Source organism: Myxine glutinosa, chromosome 3 (genome assembly GCF_964187855.1).
Source record: "Myxine glutinosa chromosome 3, kmMyxGlut1.1, whole genome shotgun sequence".
Lineage (NCBI taxonomy): Eukaryota > Metazoa > Chordata > Myxini > Myxiniformes > Myxinidae > Myxine > Myxine glutinosa.
The window spans coordinates 117,960,110-117,977,681 of record NC_136263.1 but is presented as its reverse complement, the minus strand read 5'-3'; the positions used below and the strand labels follow the sequence as shown (position 1 = coordinate 117,977,681).

General features: G+C 42.2%; 1 protein-coding gene across 2 annotated transcripts in view; it reads right to left on the bottom strand.

Moving 5' to 3' along the window:
• LOC137423252 (dual specificity protein phosphatase 8) overlaps nucleotides 1-16,155 on the bottom strand; it is a 107,396-nt gene extending 91,241 nt beyond the window's left edge. Inside the window, exons 1-2 of one of the 2 annotated variants that reach the window (XM_068110179.2) lie at nucleotides 15,940-16,155; nucleotides 14,739-15,080 (exon numbers count right to left, since the gene is read on the bottom strand). In XM_068110179.2, the coding sequence (XP_067966280.2) occupies nucleotides 14,739-14,957 (219 nt within the window). In that variant the 5' untranslated portion in view covers nucleotides 14,958-15,080; nucleotides 15,940-16,155. Of the gene's footprint in view, nucleotides 1-14,738; nucleotides 15,081-15,232; nucleotides 15,354-15,939 lie in introns of those variants that run through there. The other variant, XM_068110180.2, reaches the window with a different exon arrangement.
• Nucleotides 16,156-17,572: the final 1,417 nt, after the last annotated feature.

Here is a 17,572-nt window from a genome sequence, read left to right as displayed (position 1 = left end):
CTTATCCGGGTTCCTCCTGATGACTCCATCTTTGCTTATCCGGGTTCCTCCTGATGACTCAATCTTTGCTTATCCGGGTTCCTCCTGATGACTCCATCTTTGCTTATCCGGGTTCCTCCTGATGACTCCATCTTTGCTTATCCGGGTTCCTCCTGATGACTCCATCTTTGCTTATCTGGGTTACTCCCGATGACTCCATACTTGCTGATCCTGGTTCCTCCTGATGACTCCAGTGTTGTATTTGGTCTTTTATTTGATTATGGGGGGTTAGCAACCTGAACGGTAAGTCTGGTTATTGACAGGTGGAAATTGATCATGCAAGTCATGAAAAGATTTAATTTTCTAATTGGCAAGGGATTGTGGCAATTCAAGGTGATGCCATTTGATGTGTGCAGTGTACCAACCACCTTTTAATTATTTATGGATAAAGTTATAGGAGTAATACTTTTGCAAGACTGTTTGATGTATTTAGATGGTATTTTTGATACATACCAAGATACAATGGAACCTCTTTTATCCGAAATGGTCGGGACCAAGGGTGTTCCAGATTTTAAAAATATTATTTCCAGTTAATGGATGTCATCATTGAGGGACAAATAAGTAAATAAAAGTTTTTTTAATGGATGACGTTTAAAAAAATGGATGTTGAACTTGCTTCAATGAAGCCTTATCCACACCCACAATAATGATTAATAAGCACAGATATTATACACTTTATACTTACACTTGTACTGTATATAAAAACAAACAAATCAAATAAATATACTGTATAGTACTGTATAATAAAGCATTGTACTGTATATACAGACTTGGCATTTAATATGGAATATTTTTTTGGTGGGGGTGAACTTACTTTTCAAGATGTCTTAGAACCAAAAGTTCATTGGAATTATGTTGAAATTATTCTAGATTTTGTTAATGTGACCTTTAAAAGAAACAAAAACCACATTTGACATTTCGAAACAAATAAATTGATCCTTGAAAGTGATGTAAACTGATATCGAAATCAAGAAATGGACAGTACTGTGTTAAACTTCTGCACGTTTTCCAGAAGTATCTCTATATTTTGAACATTAACCAAATTTTTTTTCAATAAAAACAGAAGTTAAACTAGAATCCGGGCACTCGGTAGAGCGCATACCTTCGCCGCAGCTACTGTTCTGTACTTGGCATGGGAGTGTATGCGATGTGAAACTTTATGTGAAATGCGATCGATTTTTAAAAATCAGAATTTGAGCAAATCTGTTTCATTCGTCTGTTAATATGCCTCCCCGATTGACAAATCTGCAATTTGAATTTCATTTGAGGTTGAAATGATTGCGGGAGATCGCGTTATAGTGATGACGTCTTGGATGGACATCCTCTTCTTCCGTCGCTCATAACTTTGAGTGAAATACGATCGAGTTAAAAATAGTCAGAATTTGAGCAAATCTGTTTCATTCGTTTGTTAATATGCCTCATCTCTTGACAAATCTGCAATTATAATTTTTTTTGAGGTTGAAATGATCGCGGGAGATCGCGTTATAGTGATGACGTCCTGGATGGACATCTTCTTCTTCAGTCGCTCATAACTTTGAGTGAAATACGATCGAGTTAAAAATAGTCAGAATTTGAGCAAATCTGTTTCCCAAAATCTAATCAAATGTGTCCCGTATAATAACCAATCATCCCACCAAATTTCATGCAATTCGGTTGAATACTTTTTGAGTTATGCGATTAACATACACACACACAGACATACAAATAAATACACAGCGATCAAAACATAACCTTCCGCTTTTGCGAAGGTAATTACGACTGGGATTACGGTAAAATTACAGTTCAGTACTTCGTGTAACCCCCACGAGCATTCAGGAGAGCACGTACACGTTGAGGCATGCTGTTCACGAGATTTGCCAAGGTTTGGACAAGAATCGCTTGCCATGCAGTGACAATAGCCTGCTGCAATTCACGCACAGAGGTCGGCTGCTGGTCCAAGTGGTCGATTTGACGCGTTATTTCTGCCCACAAGTTCTCTATCGGATTCATATCCGGGGACATGGCAGGCCACTCCATATGCACGACACCATGGTCAGCAAGAAAGTGTTGGATCATGCGAGCACGATGAGGCCGTGCATTGTCATCTTGGAAGACAAAGTTTCCTCGAAAGGCTGCACGAGCAAATGGAAGCAATGTTTCTTCCAGAATGGCCCAGTACTTGAACTGGTTCAGGTTTCCATTCAGAACAACCAGGTCAGTTTTGCCCCCTGCATGAAAAGCAGCCCAAACAGTCACCCCACCACCTCCAGCTTGGACTCTTGGCACTACACAATATTTGTTGTAGGCTTCATGCACTTGTCTGCGGACTCAGACGCGGCCATCTTGATGATAGACCAGAAATCTAGACTCGTCACTGAAGATCACGTGAATCCAGTGTCCTGGCTGCCATTGACGGTGCTCTCTGGCCCACTGCAATCGGTGCTGGTGGTGTTGTCTGGTCAGGCGTGGCTTTCTCAGGGGACGCCTGGCACGATAGCCTGCTTGAAACATTCGTTGGTTGACTAGCCTTCTGGATACAGGCACATTTGCCAGTTGCTGACATTCAGCCCTCAGCCGATTAGCTGACTTGGTACGGCCATTGTGGACTAACCGGTGCAGCTGGCGATCATCCCTCCTTGTGGTTCTGCGGGGACGTCCTGGCCTCGGTATCGGAGTAGTGACACCCCTCTGAGCATTTCGTTTCAGGATCTTTGACACCTGACCTTGAGTGATGCCATACTGCCGAGCAATAGCATGATGTTTCATGCCGTAATTTCGTAAAGCCACCACTCCATGACAAACAGCATTGTCGAGTTGACGGACCATCTCCAGAGGAAGCGGCAATAACTTTGGGAGATGTGCAGCAGTTGTTTTCCACTAATACAGAACGCAACAACCCTTGTATACCCGACTGTGAAGCCAATCATCAAATGCACCTGTCCGTACATTTTGCCACGCCACCTGTGATATAATCCTGTTGTTGACTTCTTGCTGCGACAGACAATCAGTGACATGGTTCTTTTAACAAATAAATCACCAAAGTGTAAAAGAAATCACCAGATTGATATACTGAGTGAAGAAATTAAACCCAAGTCAAGAAAAAAAAATATTCCATATTAAATGCCAAGTCTGTATTATCGGCATATAATTGTGAGAAAGGAATTTTAAAAGCTTCTACGTACAGTACTTCCCAAGAAATCCTCTTTGTATCTGCTTCCAAAAAGAAGATCCTTATGTGATGTGAAGGCCACTTGATGGAGTTTTATTTTTTGAATAACTCCACTTTTTGCTGGATACTTAGCACATTCCGCTGCTATTTCGAAACATTGCTTAATTTCTCAGCACACATCTTGGCCCCAACGCTTTCACTACTCTTGGCAGATAATCATATTTTATGACTCTTAATGGTGCGACCATCATTGCGACCATCACTCGTTACCTCCACAACCGAAGGTGGATCGAGGTTACATTTTCACACATCTGCTTGTCTGCCTATCTGTGAACACGATATCTCAAAAAGTTATGGACAGATTTGGATGAAACTTGGTGGACATGTTGCGTTTGTAACAAGGATGAATTTATTCGATTTTGGTGAAGATCCAGATCTGGATCCGAGAATTTTAAAAGTGATTCTTCACCATTGAGTGACAAGGCCAAAAACTATATTTAGCGTATCTCAAAAATTGTCTGTCTGCCTGTGAGCATGATATCTCAAAACGTTATGGATGGATTCAGATGAACCTTAGTGGACAGATTGGGTGTAAGGACGAACGCATTCAATTTTGGTGAAGATCCTTATCTGGATCCGATAATTAAATTTTTTTTTAAAGTATTTCTTCACCATTGAGAGATGGAGCCCAAAACAATACACTGAAAAAATGCATGATATTTTGAAAGTTGTCGACGGGTTATTACAAAACTTGGTGAATGAGTTGGGTAGGTGATGAGAACAGGCCGATTAGATTTTGGGAAAGGTCTGGATGCAGATCTGACCTATCAGTGGGATACAAAATGTACTCTGTTCAGCCTGGTGGAGGTATGCACAGGTATGCAGTGCCGTTCTAGTTTTTAAGTTGTTTTCCTTCATAGGATTTTCTGGAAAATTTTCTGGAAAAAAATAGTGTTTTCATGTGCATCTGTTTTATGCCCTTCACATAGACAGTGGAAAAATATTAGTTCCTGGTGAGCGTGACGTGGTCACCAGGGTGAAATTTCCCCGACATCAGACTTTTTGCTGCATCGCAGGAAGAGACTGCGAAGACGTATGTGGAAAAGCCCAAATGGAACGACAGGGAAACTGATTATTAGCAAATGGTCACCTTTGTGTTCACGACATTTCGACCATGATCAGATCAAGTCTGATTTAACCAAAGTATTTTGCTTGGCACAACCAGGGGAACATGTGATTCACTGCAGCAATGGAGCTATCTCATCAAATGGTCCATGCCACTGCAACTCAGCAGCCACTACTCTCGCCGATCTTATTCTCATAACTCACACCCTCCCTTGTAGATCTGAGCCGGAATGCAGCACCTAAATTGACAACTGCGACCTCACAACTGAAAATTTACCTGGTCGAAGGATCATGAATCGGATTTATATTGGTGGATGATTTATATTGGCATAAAATGCAAATTCGATTTGGTGCAGAATGGTGCAGCTTAGCACTGAGGTGATTGAGACATGCAGAAAGTGTGAATGTGGGTAGAGAATTGGAGCTATCCCATTGGCAATCACCAAGGAAGGCCACTCCGTTCCGATTCTGCTGGAATTTGTGATGAGCGTGTGGAAGCTCAGAGAGCGAGTCAAGGTAGATAGAAAGAAGCTTGAGGGATCCATAGTGAACACCAAGGTGGTGTGAGACATCTGTGAGGAGCCAGAGATGCAGGTTCGGAGCCAAGAGGCAAAGTTTAAAGATGAGACGTTGGTCCTGCCTCTTGGGGATCCCGGTGAAGTGAGATGCTAGGGTGGAGCCACAACTCATTGCAACCAGTTGCTCATCCTCTGCAACTGAGCATGCTCGGTTGGAAGCCAAAATATTGCTGCTGCTCAGGGCTACATAATCCTTTTCATATCCCTTTTTCTGGCGAGAAACCTCATGCCAAATGACAGGCTTGGGAACTTTATAATATACTATCCTCAACGTGAGAAGCTGAGACTGAAAAATCATTCTCTATCAATTTCTTATTTTGTTCATGTGCTCCAGTCACTAAATTTCATGCTTTGTTGAATTTCCCTGTACATATTAATAGTTGTTTGTAACCTTGCTACTTATCGTGCAGGGTAACTTTCAGTTGGTGGATTATAAAACTTATAAAATTGTGTATGTTTGTGGTGTTGGTTGCTATCTCATTAGGGGGGTTTCAGAAGGTGGAACAGAGTCCCCCCAGGTCTCGAAGTATCCACTGTGTGTGTATCCCCTGAATAATTATACTGAATATAGTAAAATCTGATTTAAAAAAAAAAAATTTAAAGTTTATATTTTGCATAATTGGTCATTCTTGTAGATCCTTGCATCCATAATTGGCTATATTGCGCTTACTGATTGCAAATGGAACTAGAGCAGCACTCGGTGGAGACCATACCGCAGCCAGACTGAACAGTTTACATTTTGTATCCCACCGATAGGCCAGATCTGGATCCAGGCCTGAACCAAAATCGAATCTGTTCATTCTTGTCACCTAACCAACCTTGTTTTGTCATAAGTCGTCCACAACCTTTTGAAATATCATGCTATATATAGTTTTTGGCCCCATTTCTCAATGGTGAAGAATTACTTAAGAAATTAAAGAATTCTGGTATCCGGATCCAGATTCACCAAAATCTAATAATTTCGTCCTCGTCACACTCAACCTGTCCACCAAATTTCGTCCAAATCTGTCTATAACTTTTTGAGATATCCTGCTCACAAACAAACAGACAAACAGACAGAGGTGAAAACAAAACCTATGCCCACCTTCGGGGGCGGAGGGTAACTACCGCGTGATTATTCTTCCGACAGAGTTACAGGGAGTCTGATCAATCACACTCGGTTGGTAAGACTATTTTTGTATCGAGTTTTGCATTTTACATTACCAAGATGATGTAGTAAGCTGTCCAAGCACTTTGATGTGCCACATGAATGTTTGCCTCGTGTTGCAGTGAAATGGATGTCGGCCTTCACACTGAACAATTCCTTATAGTACATCGGTCATTTCCATATCATACAATGGTGGTTCATCAACATTCCCCTCAACAATGTTTCTTGACTGTCTCTGGCTTTGATCCAACAGTACAGCGATTCAACATCCTCCCCTCCATGACCCCACTACCCCCTCTCCCAGTCTCCCATTGCCATGCGTTTTATGCCCGTATACGAAGACAAACAAGAAAAAGAGCAATCGGAGATTGCAAACCCTCGCGAGGATGTATTTTCAGTGTTTTTTAAGGCTTTTGTGTAAAAACAAATATGGCGGCCCAACCACGTGACCGATGACGTCATCATTATTTTTTTTCTAAACTAATTTATTCCTAGATTATGCTCAAGAAATTTCATCTTGATTGGATGAAGTTTTGTACTTGTCGAATTATGATGTCATAATGGAGGCACCTATGACATCATCATTCACATATTTTATTCCCCATGGAGAGTTCTTTACAATGAGCCATGTCTCAATTTTTTCTATTTAGCGCTTTCCGAGATATAGAGGTGCAAATTTTTCGGTTTTTGCCAAGATGGCGGCCGAACCACGTGACCGATGACGTCATCATTATTTTTTTTTCTCCACCAGTTTATGCCGACATGGCGCTCAAGAAATTTCAACTTGATTGGATGAAGTTTTGTACTTGTCGAATTATGACATCATAATGGAGGCACCTATGACATCATCATTCACATATTTTATTCCCCATGGAGAGTTCTTTACAATGAGCCATGACTCAATTTTTTTATTCAGCGCTTTCCGAGATATAGAGGTGCAAATTTTTTCGGTTTTTCCAAGATGGCGGCTGAACCACGTGACCTGTGGCGTCATAATTCTCATTAAAAATTATACAGGTAGAGTTGCACCTATGGTGAAAATTTCCTGTCAATCGGACCAACGGTTGCAGAGAAAATCCTATTTATTCTGTGCGGACAAACAGACAGACAAACAGACTCAAATGCAATACCCTCTCCTCTGGCGTGGGTAATAAGTGCATTTATACTTCTATATATCCGTACAACGTCCCTCCTGACATGTTACATAAAAGGAGATGTATATCAAATCTGCAGTGGTAACATTCACCAGTAAAATGACTTTTTACTAATTAATTGGTTAGTCAAGAGTGACATCAATTCTGGTACTGATGAACATTACATTGAATATATTTCACCAGTATAGCCCTCGATCGCCCCATCCCAATCGCTAGGAAAGCCCCGAATGGCCATATTTTCGGATTTTTATTTTTCTGGTACCTACAGTAACATTTCGTTGCACGATTCAATGGAATCACTTTATCGGGGAAAAGGGTCCGCATATTCATGATGTACACACTTGGAGGTAGTACGGCAGATCGGTGAAATATTTGGGAGAATTGTGACTTTGATGATACAAGCACGAGAGTTGGCACACAGTTAGAGTATGCCCTAAGGAAGATATTTGGCTATAGGGCCATCGCAGATTTGTCCTGTGACAACAATGGCGGCCATTTTTCAAAAAAGGACAAATCTGCAATGGCCCTATAGCCAAATATCTTTCTTAGGATGTACTCTGACTGTGTGCCAAATGCCATGCTTGTATCATCAAAGGCACAATTCCTGCACCTATCTGCCATACTAAGGCAAGGATTGTTCAATTGAGGAAATGAAGAATGACAAAAGGAAGGGAAGGTAGGATGACAGAAGAGAGGAGGGGTATTAAGGAATTGCGAGGGAAGGGAAATAATTTTGAGGAAGTTTATAAAAGGTACGAAAGATAACGTGATGTAAGAAGGGGGGGGGGGGGGGGGGGGCTCAGTAGGTTTGTCAAATTTGCGTATGTAATAGATATATGGCAAATAGATAACCGATATCAGTGAAATGCACTTCGATATGTAAATGCAAGGCCGATACAACCGGTGAACTCTCAACATGTTGTGCAAGGTGGAAGGACCCATGATATCGGTGGGGTGCATCAAATCAACAAAATCCACCAAAAGGCAGTGTAATGCACTTTCTATCCACTCACACCCGTTTACGTTTGATACCCCGCAGTACGTGTGTACCTGGGGCTTCATAATATCATTGTCGTGCAATTGGACAAAAGTACTAAGCATTTTCCCGATTGCAAGAGTTTTGAAAATACCCTCAGAATTGACACCAATTTGCTTGGTTTTCATTTGATTTCTATCGTCGATGCCAATAATAATTGGAATTCTTGCAGCTTGTGGCCATGCGTAGCATGTACATGCTAGTCTTAGCTGGTGACAAATTACCTGGGCTCATCTCGGTCGCTGCCACTAACAGGTGCAACTATAGATTCCTTGTCGCTGCTTGCATCTGGACCGGTTGCTCTTTCTTTCTTTTTGGCAATCTTCGATCCCAAAACAGCGACAGGGATACGAGTAGCCAATACCTTACATCGACGTTCATTTTTGGTTTCATCAGATGCACTTGTTCAAGCCATTCCTATGTGTGTTTGTCATCCTTTTGCTATTGCCTGATGGCTAGCATCGGCCTAGAATTGTCTTTAGCAATGTTATAACACAAGTTTGTCAACAATTATAATCCGAAATAGCATCCTTCAAAACCACCTGCATTCAATATGCAATCACATGTTATTCATTCGTTATTCATTCTATTGATAATTTGAGAATAAAGCGGTTAACGTTATCCACCATAAAATATCTCACGTTTCGGGCCGTGCCCTTTGTAGGAGCCAAAAGGATGATGAAGGCCTGAAACGCCAGTGCTTTGTGATCTTTTATGGCACTTGACTTTACAACCATTATATTCCCATGTGCCATTGACACAGACTGCTAGTTACCTCCGCCACCAACGGTGTATGGAGGTTGTGTTTTCACCCCTATCTGTCTGTTACTTGGCAAAAATAAATAAATATTTTTTGCAAGTATGTTGATCACTCCGGTGTGTGTGTGTGTGTGTGTGTGTGTGTGTGTGTGTGTGTGTGTGTGTGTGTTTGTCTGTCTGTCTGTTCACTTATACTTGCCTACAGGTCACAATTTTAAACCGATCTTCACGAACCTTCATCAAATGATAGAGTTCGTGGTCCAACAAAATCCTATATATTTTTGAGGTCAAAAGGTCAAAAGGTCAACCACTTTTTTCATATTTCTAAAATCCTCAATTTTAATCCGATTGACTTGAAATTTAAATAGGATTTACATGAACAGGAACATGACAGGAACAGGAACATGACAGGAACAACCACTAAGGAAGACAGGAACTCTTTTTTAGATCAGCATAGGCCAAAAGGTCAACCACTTTTTTTGAATTTCTAAAATCCTCAATTTTCATGTGATTGACTTGAAATTTGAAAAGGATTTACATATCGGACAAATGAATTCAATCACCAACTATTTTTGAGATCAGCATAGGCCAAAAGGTCATAGGCCGAAGGTCAACAACAATTTCAAATTTCTAAAATCCTCAATTTTCATCCGATTGACTTGAAATTTGTATAGGATTTACATATCGGACAAATGAATTCAACCACCAACTATTTTTGAGATCAGCGTAGGCCAAGAAGTCAACATAGGCCAAAGGTCAACCATTATTTTGAATTTCTAAAATCCACAATTTTCATGCGATTATCTTGAAATTTGAAAAGGATTTACATATCGGCCAACTGAATTCAAACACTAACTATTTTTGAGATCAGCATAGGCCAAAAGGTCAACGTATGCCAAAGGTCAACAACAACTTCAAATTTCTAAAATCCTCAATTTTAATCCGATTGACTTGAAATTTGAATAGGATTTACATATCGGCTAACTGAATTCAACCACCAACTATTTTTGAGATCACCATAGGCCAAAAGAGCAACATAGGCCAAAGGTCAACCAATTTTTTCAAATTGGTAAAAGCCTCAAGTTTCATCCGATTGACTTGAAATTTGATTTGGATTTTCATGTCAGATAACTGGATTCAATCACCAATTGTTTGTGAGGTCAAAAGGATGCTTAACTGAGTCCCATTCTGCTTTGTTCTCTTTTGCCAAGTGTCGTCTTATGAGTGATTTTTCATTTGTTTGTTTGTCACCAGCCTACAGGTTACAATTGTAAACCAATCATCACGAAACTTCACCAAGTTGTAGCGATCGTCACAACTGAGAAGCCTATTGATTTTGAGGTCAAGGGTCAAAGGTCACCTGGTGGTCAAATTTCTAAAATCGCCATTTTTAATCCTAATGACTTTAAAAATTGAACAGCATTTGTATGTTGTCACTAAATTTGGAAACCAACTATTTTGAGGTCAAAAGGTCAAAGGTCAACTCAAGGTCAAATTTCCAAAATCATCAATTTTCATATGAAATACCGTCAATTTTCAACCGATTGACTTGAAAGTAGAACAGTATTTGCATATTGCCTCATTGAATTGGGAAACGTACTATTTTTAGGTCAAAAGGTCAACTCAAGGTCAAACTCCCAAAATCATCCATTTTCATCTGAGAAACCATCTACTGTATTTTCATCCAATTGACTTGTAAATTGAACAGCATTTGCACATTGAGTCATCAAATAGGGAAACCAACTATTTTTGAGGTAAAAGGGTCAAAGGTCAACTCAAGGTCAAACTTCCAAAATCATCAATTTTCATCCGATTGACTTGCAACTTTAACAGCATTTGCATATTGCCTCATTGAATTGGGAAACCAACTATTTTTAAGGTTAAAAGATCAAAGGTCAACTCAAGGTGAAACTTCTAAAATAATCAGATTTCATCTGAAAAATCATCACTTTTCATCCTATTAACCCGAGCTTTGATCGAGATCGTAAATTTTAATCTGGATGAAATGGACAATTTGATGGATCAATGGCATCCTTTTGGGAAGGGGGGAGTGGGGAGGGAGTGGATTTTGCAAGTATCGTGCTATGCATGACGTCTTCTTGTTTGTGTGTTTGTCCATCCGCTCACTTATACCTGCCTACAGGTCACAATTTTAAACCGATCTTCACAACACTTCACCAAATGGTAGAGATCGTGGTCCGAAAAAATCCTATATATTTTTGAGGTCAAAAGGATGCTCTGCTTTGTTCTCTTTTGCCAAGTGTCACTCTACGAGTGATTTTTCATCTGTCTGTTTGTCTGTCCATTTGTCTGTCCGTTTGTGAACAAGATATCTCGAAAAGTTGTTGACGGATTCGAACGAAATTTGGTAGAGAGGTCGTGTATGTGACAAGGACGAAATGACTAGATTTTGGTGAAGATCCGGATTCGGATCCGGCTACTATAATTTTTAAGTGATTCTTCACCATTGGGAGATCGGGTCAAAAACGATACATAGCAGGATATCTCAAAAAGTTATGGACGGATTTGGACGAAACTTGGTGGACCGGTTGGGTGTCTGGCAAGGACAAAGCGATTCGATTTTGGTGAGGATCTGAATATGCATTCGGATATGAGAATTATTTGATAACTCCAAGGGCCTCTCACTCACTCACCGCAGGCAGGTTGGTGGTCTTTCCGTCTTCTACCGACTCCTCTCTGGCCTTGCCCCTCCAGCTCTCTCTGGGCTCTGTCCCCCAAATATTCCTACAGGTCGCACAAGATCTGCCTGCAACCCTCTTATGGTTAAACTGCCAAAATCAAGACTCTGCTCACCTTCACTCCTTCATTCCTCTTTTCTCCCGCCTCTGGAACAAACTCCCTCACTCTCTTCAATCCCACTCCACTCTCCAGGTCTTTAAAACAGCTGTTCACCGCCATCTCTTATCTTCCCCCATCCAAAATCTTGATCTTTTCTATCCCCGCTAATTTCACCCCAATTCCACTTTTTTGAAATGCCAACTTCTGTCCTGGAAGTCCTTGGTGTCCTTGTGTTTTATACTTCTCCCACCCCCCCCCCCCACCCCCTTCCCACGCCTCCTTCCCCCAAGCCCTCTCCTTTCCACACATCTCCCTGCTCTCAAATGTTGTGTTTGTGTGCTTCCCCTTCTCTCCCCATCTTGTCTTCCGCTCCCTCTTTTTAGCCGCGTCGCAAGACGCTGGTCATAGAGTGCCCTCTGCTGTTGTTCTTGTTCAACTTGTTCTTCTTGCAGAGAAGACAAAACCTCAAAGCTCCACCCATTCTGGGAACCATAGCTCCACCCATTGTGGGAGAGGCTTCATATAAACAAATATCCACCATTTTATTAACTCGCATAGCTTTGAGGCCTGTTTTGTAGGCCCGTGGTGTCTTCCTCTCACACAGTTTTATTTCAAATCAAATTCGATATATCATTTCATTTTTCACAGTCGCTAACATAGTTTTAGACTCGGTTGAAAAAAAACGGGAAGAAATTCCGATGAAAGTTGCCCTTTATAGAACGAAATGAATTCTCAAAGGCCTGTAACTTCAAGTCCATTGAGATATTTTTTTTAAAATCGCGGCATGGTCAGTCATACACCGCCCGAAATAACAGACAGGAAAATGCCGAGATATATTAAAAATTCGTCCATTTGATGACAATCGTCACGATGAAATATTTAATGTATACGTCATCACAATAATGTGGAGAGAGAAGCATAGCTTCGTTAATTTTTTAAAATCGCGGCATGGTCAGTCATACACCGCCCGAAATAACAGACGGGAAAATGCCGAGATATATATATTTTGTTTAAATAGCGGCATGCTCAGTCATACCCCGCCCGAAATAACAGACGGAAAATGCCGAGATATATTAAAAATTCGTCGATTTGATGACAATCGTCACGATGAAATATTTAATTTATATGTCGTCACAATAATGTGGAGAGAGGAGCATAGCTTGGTTCATGTGTCGCCACATACGGGAAATTGCCGAGATATATATTTTTTAAATCGCGGCATGGTCAGGCATACACCGCCTGAAATAACAGACGGGAAAATGCCGAGATATATTAAAAATTCGTCCATTTGATGACAATCGTCACGATGAAATATTTAATTTATACGTCGTCACAATAATGTGGAGAGAGGAGCATAGCTTCGTTCACGTGTCGCCACACACGGGAAATTGCCGAGATATATTTTTTTTAAATCGCGGCATGGTCAGTCATACACCGCCTGAAATAACAGACGGGAAAATGCCGAGATATATTAAAAATTCGTCGCCACACACGGGAAATTGCCGAGATATATTTTCACTTTGCACAAAAATAACATCAAGTAATCGAATCAATTGGAATGTCCTGTGCCTATAACATCGACGTTATAGGCACAGCTGCATCTAGGCATTGTGTGACATCGACGCGGCTTTTGTTTTAATTAAAACTTTTTGTACTTGTTATATATTTTGTTTGTTTGGTTGATTTGTTTGTGAAGTAAATGTTAGCTCTTTCACGAGCCTCGATTCAGTATACAAAAAAAAAAAAAAAAAAAAAAAAGTTATTCTTCACCATTGGGAGATAGGGTTAAAACCAACATATAGCAGGATAGCTGAAAAAGTTATGGATGGATTTGTACGAAACTTGTTGGACATGTTGTGTTTGTGACAAGGAAGAATCTATTCATTTTGGTGAAGATCCGGATCCGGATCCAGCTGGTAGAATGTTTTTAGTGATTCTTCACCATTGAGTGATATGACCAATATATATATATATATATATATATATATATATATATATATATTTTTTTTTATATATATATATATATATATATATATATATATATATATATATATATATATATATATATATATATATATATATATATCAGGATATCTCAAAAAGTTGTGGACGGATTTGGACGAACCTTGGTGGACAGGTTGGGTGTGTAACACGGACTAATCCTTTCTATTTTGGTGAAGATATGAATATGGAATCAGCTACAAGAATTATTTGATTTTTCAGTGATTCTTCACCATTGAGAGATCGGGTGAAAAGCGATATATAACATGATATTTTAAAAAGTTATGGACGAGGTATGACTAAACTAGATGGATGAGTTGGTTCGGTGACAAGAACAAGCCGATTAGATATTGATTCAGGTCCAAATCCAGAACCGTCCTATCAGTGGGATCCAAACCATAAACTGTTCACCAGGCGGAGGTTTGCGCTCTACCGAGTGCCGTTCTAGTCTTTGATAAAATTATAGCAACTACTTCGTACTAATACTTTGGGGAAATGGTTCCCGTTTTATCTGAGTGAAGTACGGTAAAGTTACAAGCTCAGGGCACATACGACAACGATTGCTACCATGACGACAACTAATACGACAACAACAACAACATGCCCAACTTTCCTCGCTGTGTTGCGTAATCTCCAGGCAATGCTTTTTCTCCCCCCATTCTTTCACAAACTGACGAGCCAGACTGAAGTTCGATAGAGGGGATTTGTAATTCGTTCAGGATGCCGGTGATAACTCACTTACACTTCGCGAAGGATATGTGAGGTGCACCAATTAAAACACATGGTGAAGGGCATCAAATGTAAACAACTATAAATAGATGAAATAGTTCATTCTGATGAGGATAGCAAAGTGAATTCTGGTAATTACGAGCACTGCCACCTACTGGTCTAACACAGTGTTAGCCTCTTTTTACCCTCTTTTTACCCTCGTGACCCGGTTCACTTGTCACACCTTGGACGCGTTGCGGATGAGCTCCCTGACGGTCACACGCTCCTGCTGCAGCCGCCGCTTCACCAACTTGGAGCTGCCCACGTTCACCGCGCCCACAATGTGCGAGCTCGCGAAGTCCACAAAGGGTCTGCTGTCAATGAGGAGCAGCTCCCCAGAAGCCCTCCGCAAAGCGGTGGCCAGCACCCCCGTGTCCATGCCATGCACCTTGGCCCCCGCCATGGCGCCGTCACCTCACAAAGCCCCACGTAGCCACCCCGGCATGTCGCTGGGTCGGGTGGTCAGCGTCGGGTGCCCACGGGTATCCTGGGCAGGGGTCGCTGCGGCATCCTGAGCCGTCTGGTCCTGCGGTTATGGAACACAAGCGGGATTGGGAGGGTTCATATCAACGTCTATTCTTGCACGGAATCCTCACTCTCAGATCCCCCCTCTCTCATGGCACTGGGAGGAGGGAGGGAGTACTTTGCACCAGGAATACCGAAGCGCGATGGTCATACCATTGGGCCACACATAGTAGGCGATGATCTGTACTCATGTGTGTGGACCAGGTCTGTCACTGTGACAAGACCGATTCACTTACAGACGTCAACCTAGGATGTTTATATTAAGCGACAACAGGGGGGGTCCTCCAGTTTGTGCACCCTCTTTCCCCTTTTGCACATTTACCCACCAACCCCATACAGTAGCTACTCCAATGACCTTCCCATTGGTTCACCTCACATCTTCCGGTGATCATTAAAACAGGGCTGCCAATTGATGAATGAATAAGATTGAATAACCGAACAAATCTGTGAGTTCCATTGCAATCGGCGGGAAACACGATGCGCGACCCTCTCGGACCCTCACCTCCCCCCCCCCCCCCCCCTTACTGCCTCGTTCTCTCGGTTAGGTAAAGATAGCTCAGAAAAGGAGGAATGAGGGTGGGAGGGGAGACACGACGTGAGGGCCAGAGCCAATGCTGCAGGTTGAGCCCCCCCCCTCCCCCCTCATGTGATTATACCTGCTTCCTTGCCTTTTACACAGCAATTTGCCACTGACCAGCCGAAGGTTCCAGAGCGTTATTGAGGCCATGTGGAGGGTCGACCGATGCAATGACCCTCTCAACCTTCACCTAACAACCATTGCGAAAAGCACGGATTTTCCACCTTCGCGACATCCCCACCAATGCACGCCATGGCGTCCTGTACCTAACGCGTTCGCTCACCTTGGGGGGAAGCAAGACCGGGAGTAGCGCGGCAGCAGCACGGGCCAGGTCGGCGCTGCGGGAAAACGGATGTTACACTCAGTCTCGGAATATGGGGAAAGGCGTCGGGGCGACCTCTCGGGCGAGCTGCGGCCCCGCGTCCCTTTTAGCGGTAACCGAAGCCGGGCTGGAGCGAGCAGTGCGCGGCGAATAACAAAGCTGCGCCGAATCGAAGCCGCCGGCGCGGCGGGGCCCGTGGTGATGTCACCCCTTTAAAAATAACGCATGCCGTCATCTGCAGCCAATGGGAGCGCGGGGCGCATCCGCGCAGCGCGCGCGGGCAGGTGCGCTGCGACCCCAGGGTGATGTCGCTGCTGCCGGGGTACCCGTGAATCCGTGATGGGTCGACGATGGTGGAGGCGGACCGACGAGGGTCAAGTGGTCACCTTGGGGGAAAACATTGAGAACTCCAGCAGGATGTGCGACATTGAAGCGAATCAAAGGGTTTCGTTTCCTTATCTTCAGACGTGAATAGCTCGCCATTGAACGACAAGAGCACGGAGAGACGGATTCAGACAGGTACAATAGATTAGGATCGGAACAATTAAAGGTGAGAAGATAAATACTCAAGGATTGAGCAGGGATTCTTGGAGGTACAGGTAACAAATGTCTTCGAAAAGGACAAAGACTGAGGCAGGGAATGAAGGAAGATAATAGTGAGGATGATATTCTTTAAGGAAAAGCGAATCACAAGTAAAACATGAAGTTGAGATTCGTGGAAACCAGGTAGCCAACGATGCCGGAAAGACTGGATATACACACCTTGCCGGTTTTCCAGTTTCGGTCCGGCGTTCTTAGCTACCTAGAAAGCCTTTGTGATGATGCAATAGGGAGGAATAAAGAAAATGACGTCATCAAGTACATGACGTCACTACAACTATGGCATTAGGAATTGTCAAACGGCAAAAGTTTTTTTTTTAGTTTAAGTTTCACCTGCTACACTACAGGGACCAATTTGACTGAACATGTGGAAGATTGCACTCAAAACACACTTTTGATTATTATAAAGAACAAAAAACATCCTCTTCATTGTCTCGGTCTTTAACAATGAATTTACCTGCAAATGTATTTGTACATTTCAAAGAGGTGGGAAGGCCATAGGAAGGTGACCTTGATTGTTTTCCATGTTCCAAATGAGAAAAATTAACCTTCTGTCACAAAACCCGAAGGTTGTTTGATGAATCGATCCGACCAGCAGGTGGGTGAACCCCAACTTTGAGTTTATTACCCGAACAATATATATATACTAGCAGAAGTACCCGGCATTGCCGGGCGGGGGAGGGGAGGGGAACGGGGGGGAGCTAGCCCCTTGGCAAAGCGAGCGATTTTTTTTTTTCATAGCGTCATAGCGGCATAGCGTTCATAGCGTCATAGCGTTTCATAGCGTCATAGCGATTTTTTTTTTCATAGCGTCATAGCGTTCATAGCGTCATATCGTTCATAGCGTTTCATAGCGCCATAGCGATTTTTTTTTTCATAGCGTCATAGCGTCATAGCGTTCATAGCGTCATAGCGATTTTTTTTTTCATAGCGTCATAGCGTTCACAGCGTCATATCGTTCATAGCGTCATAGCGTCATCACGTGATCGCTCTG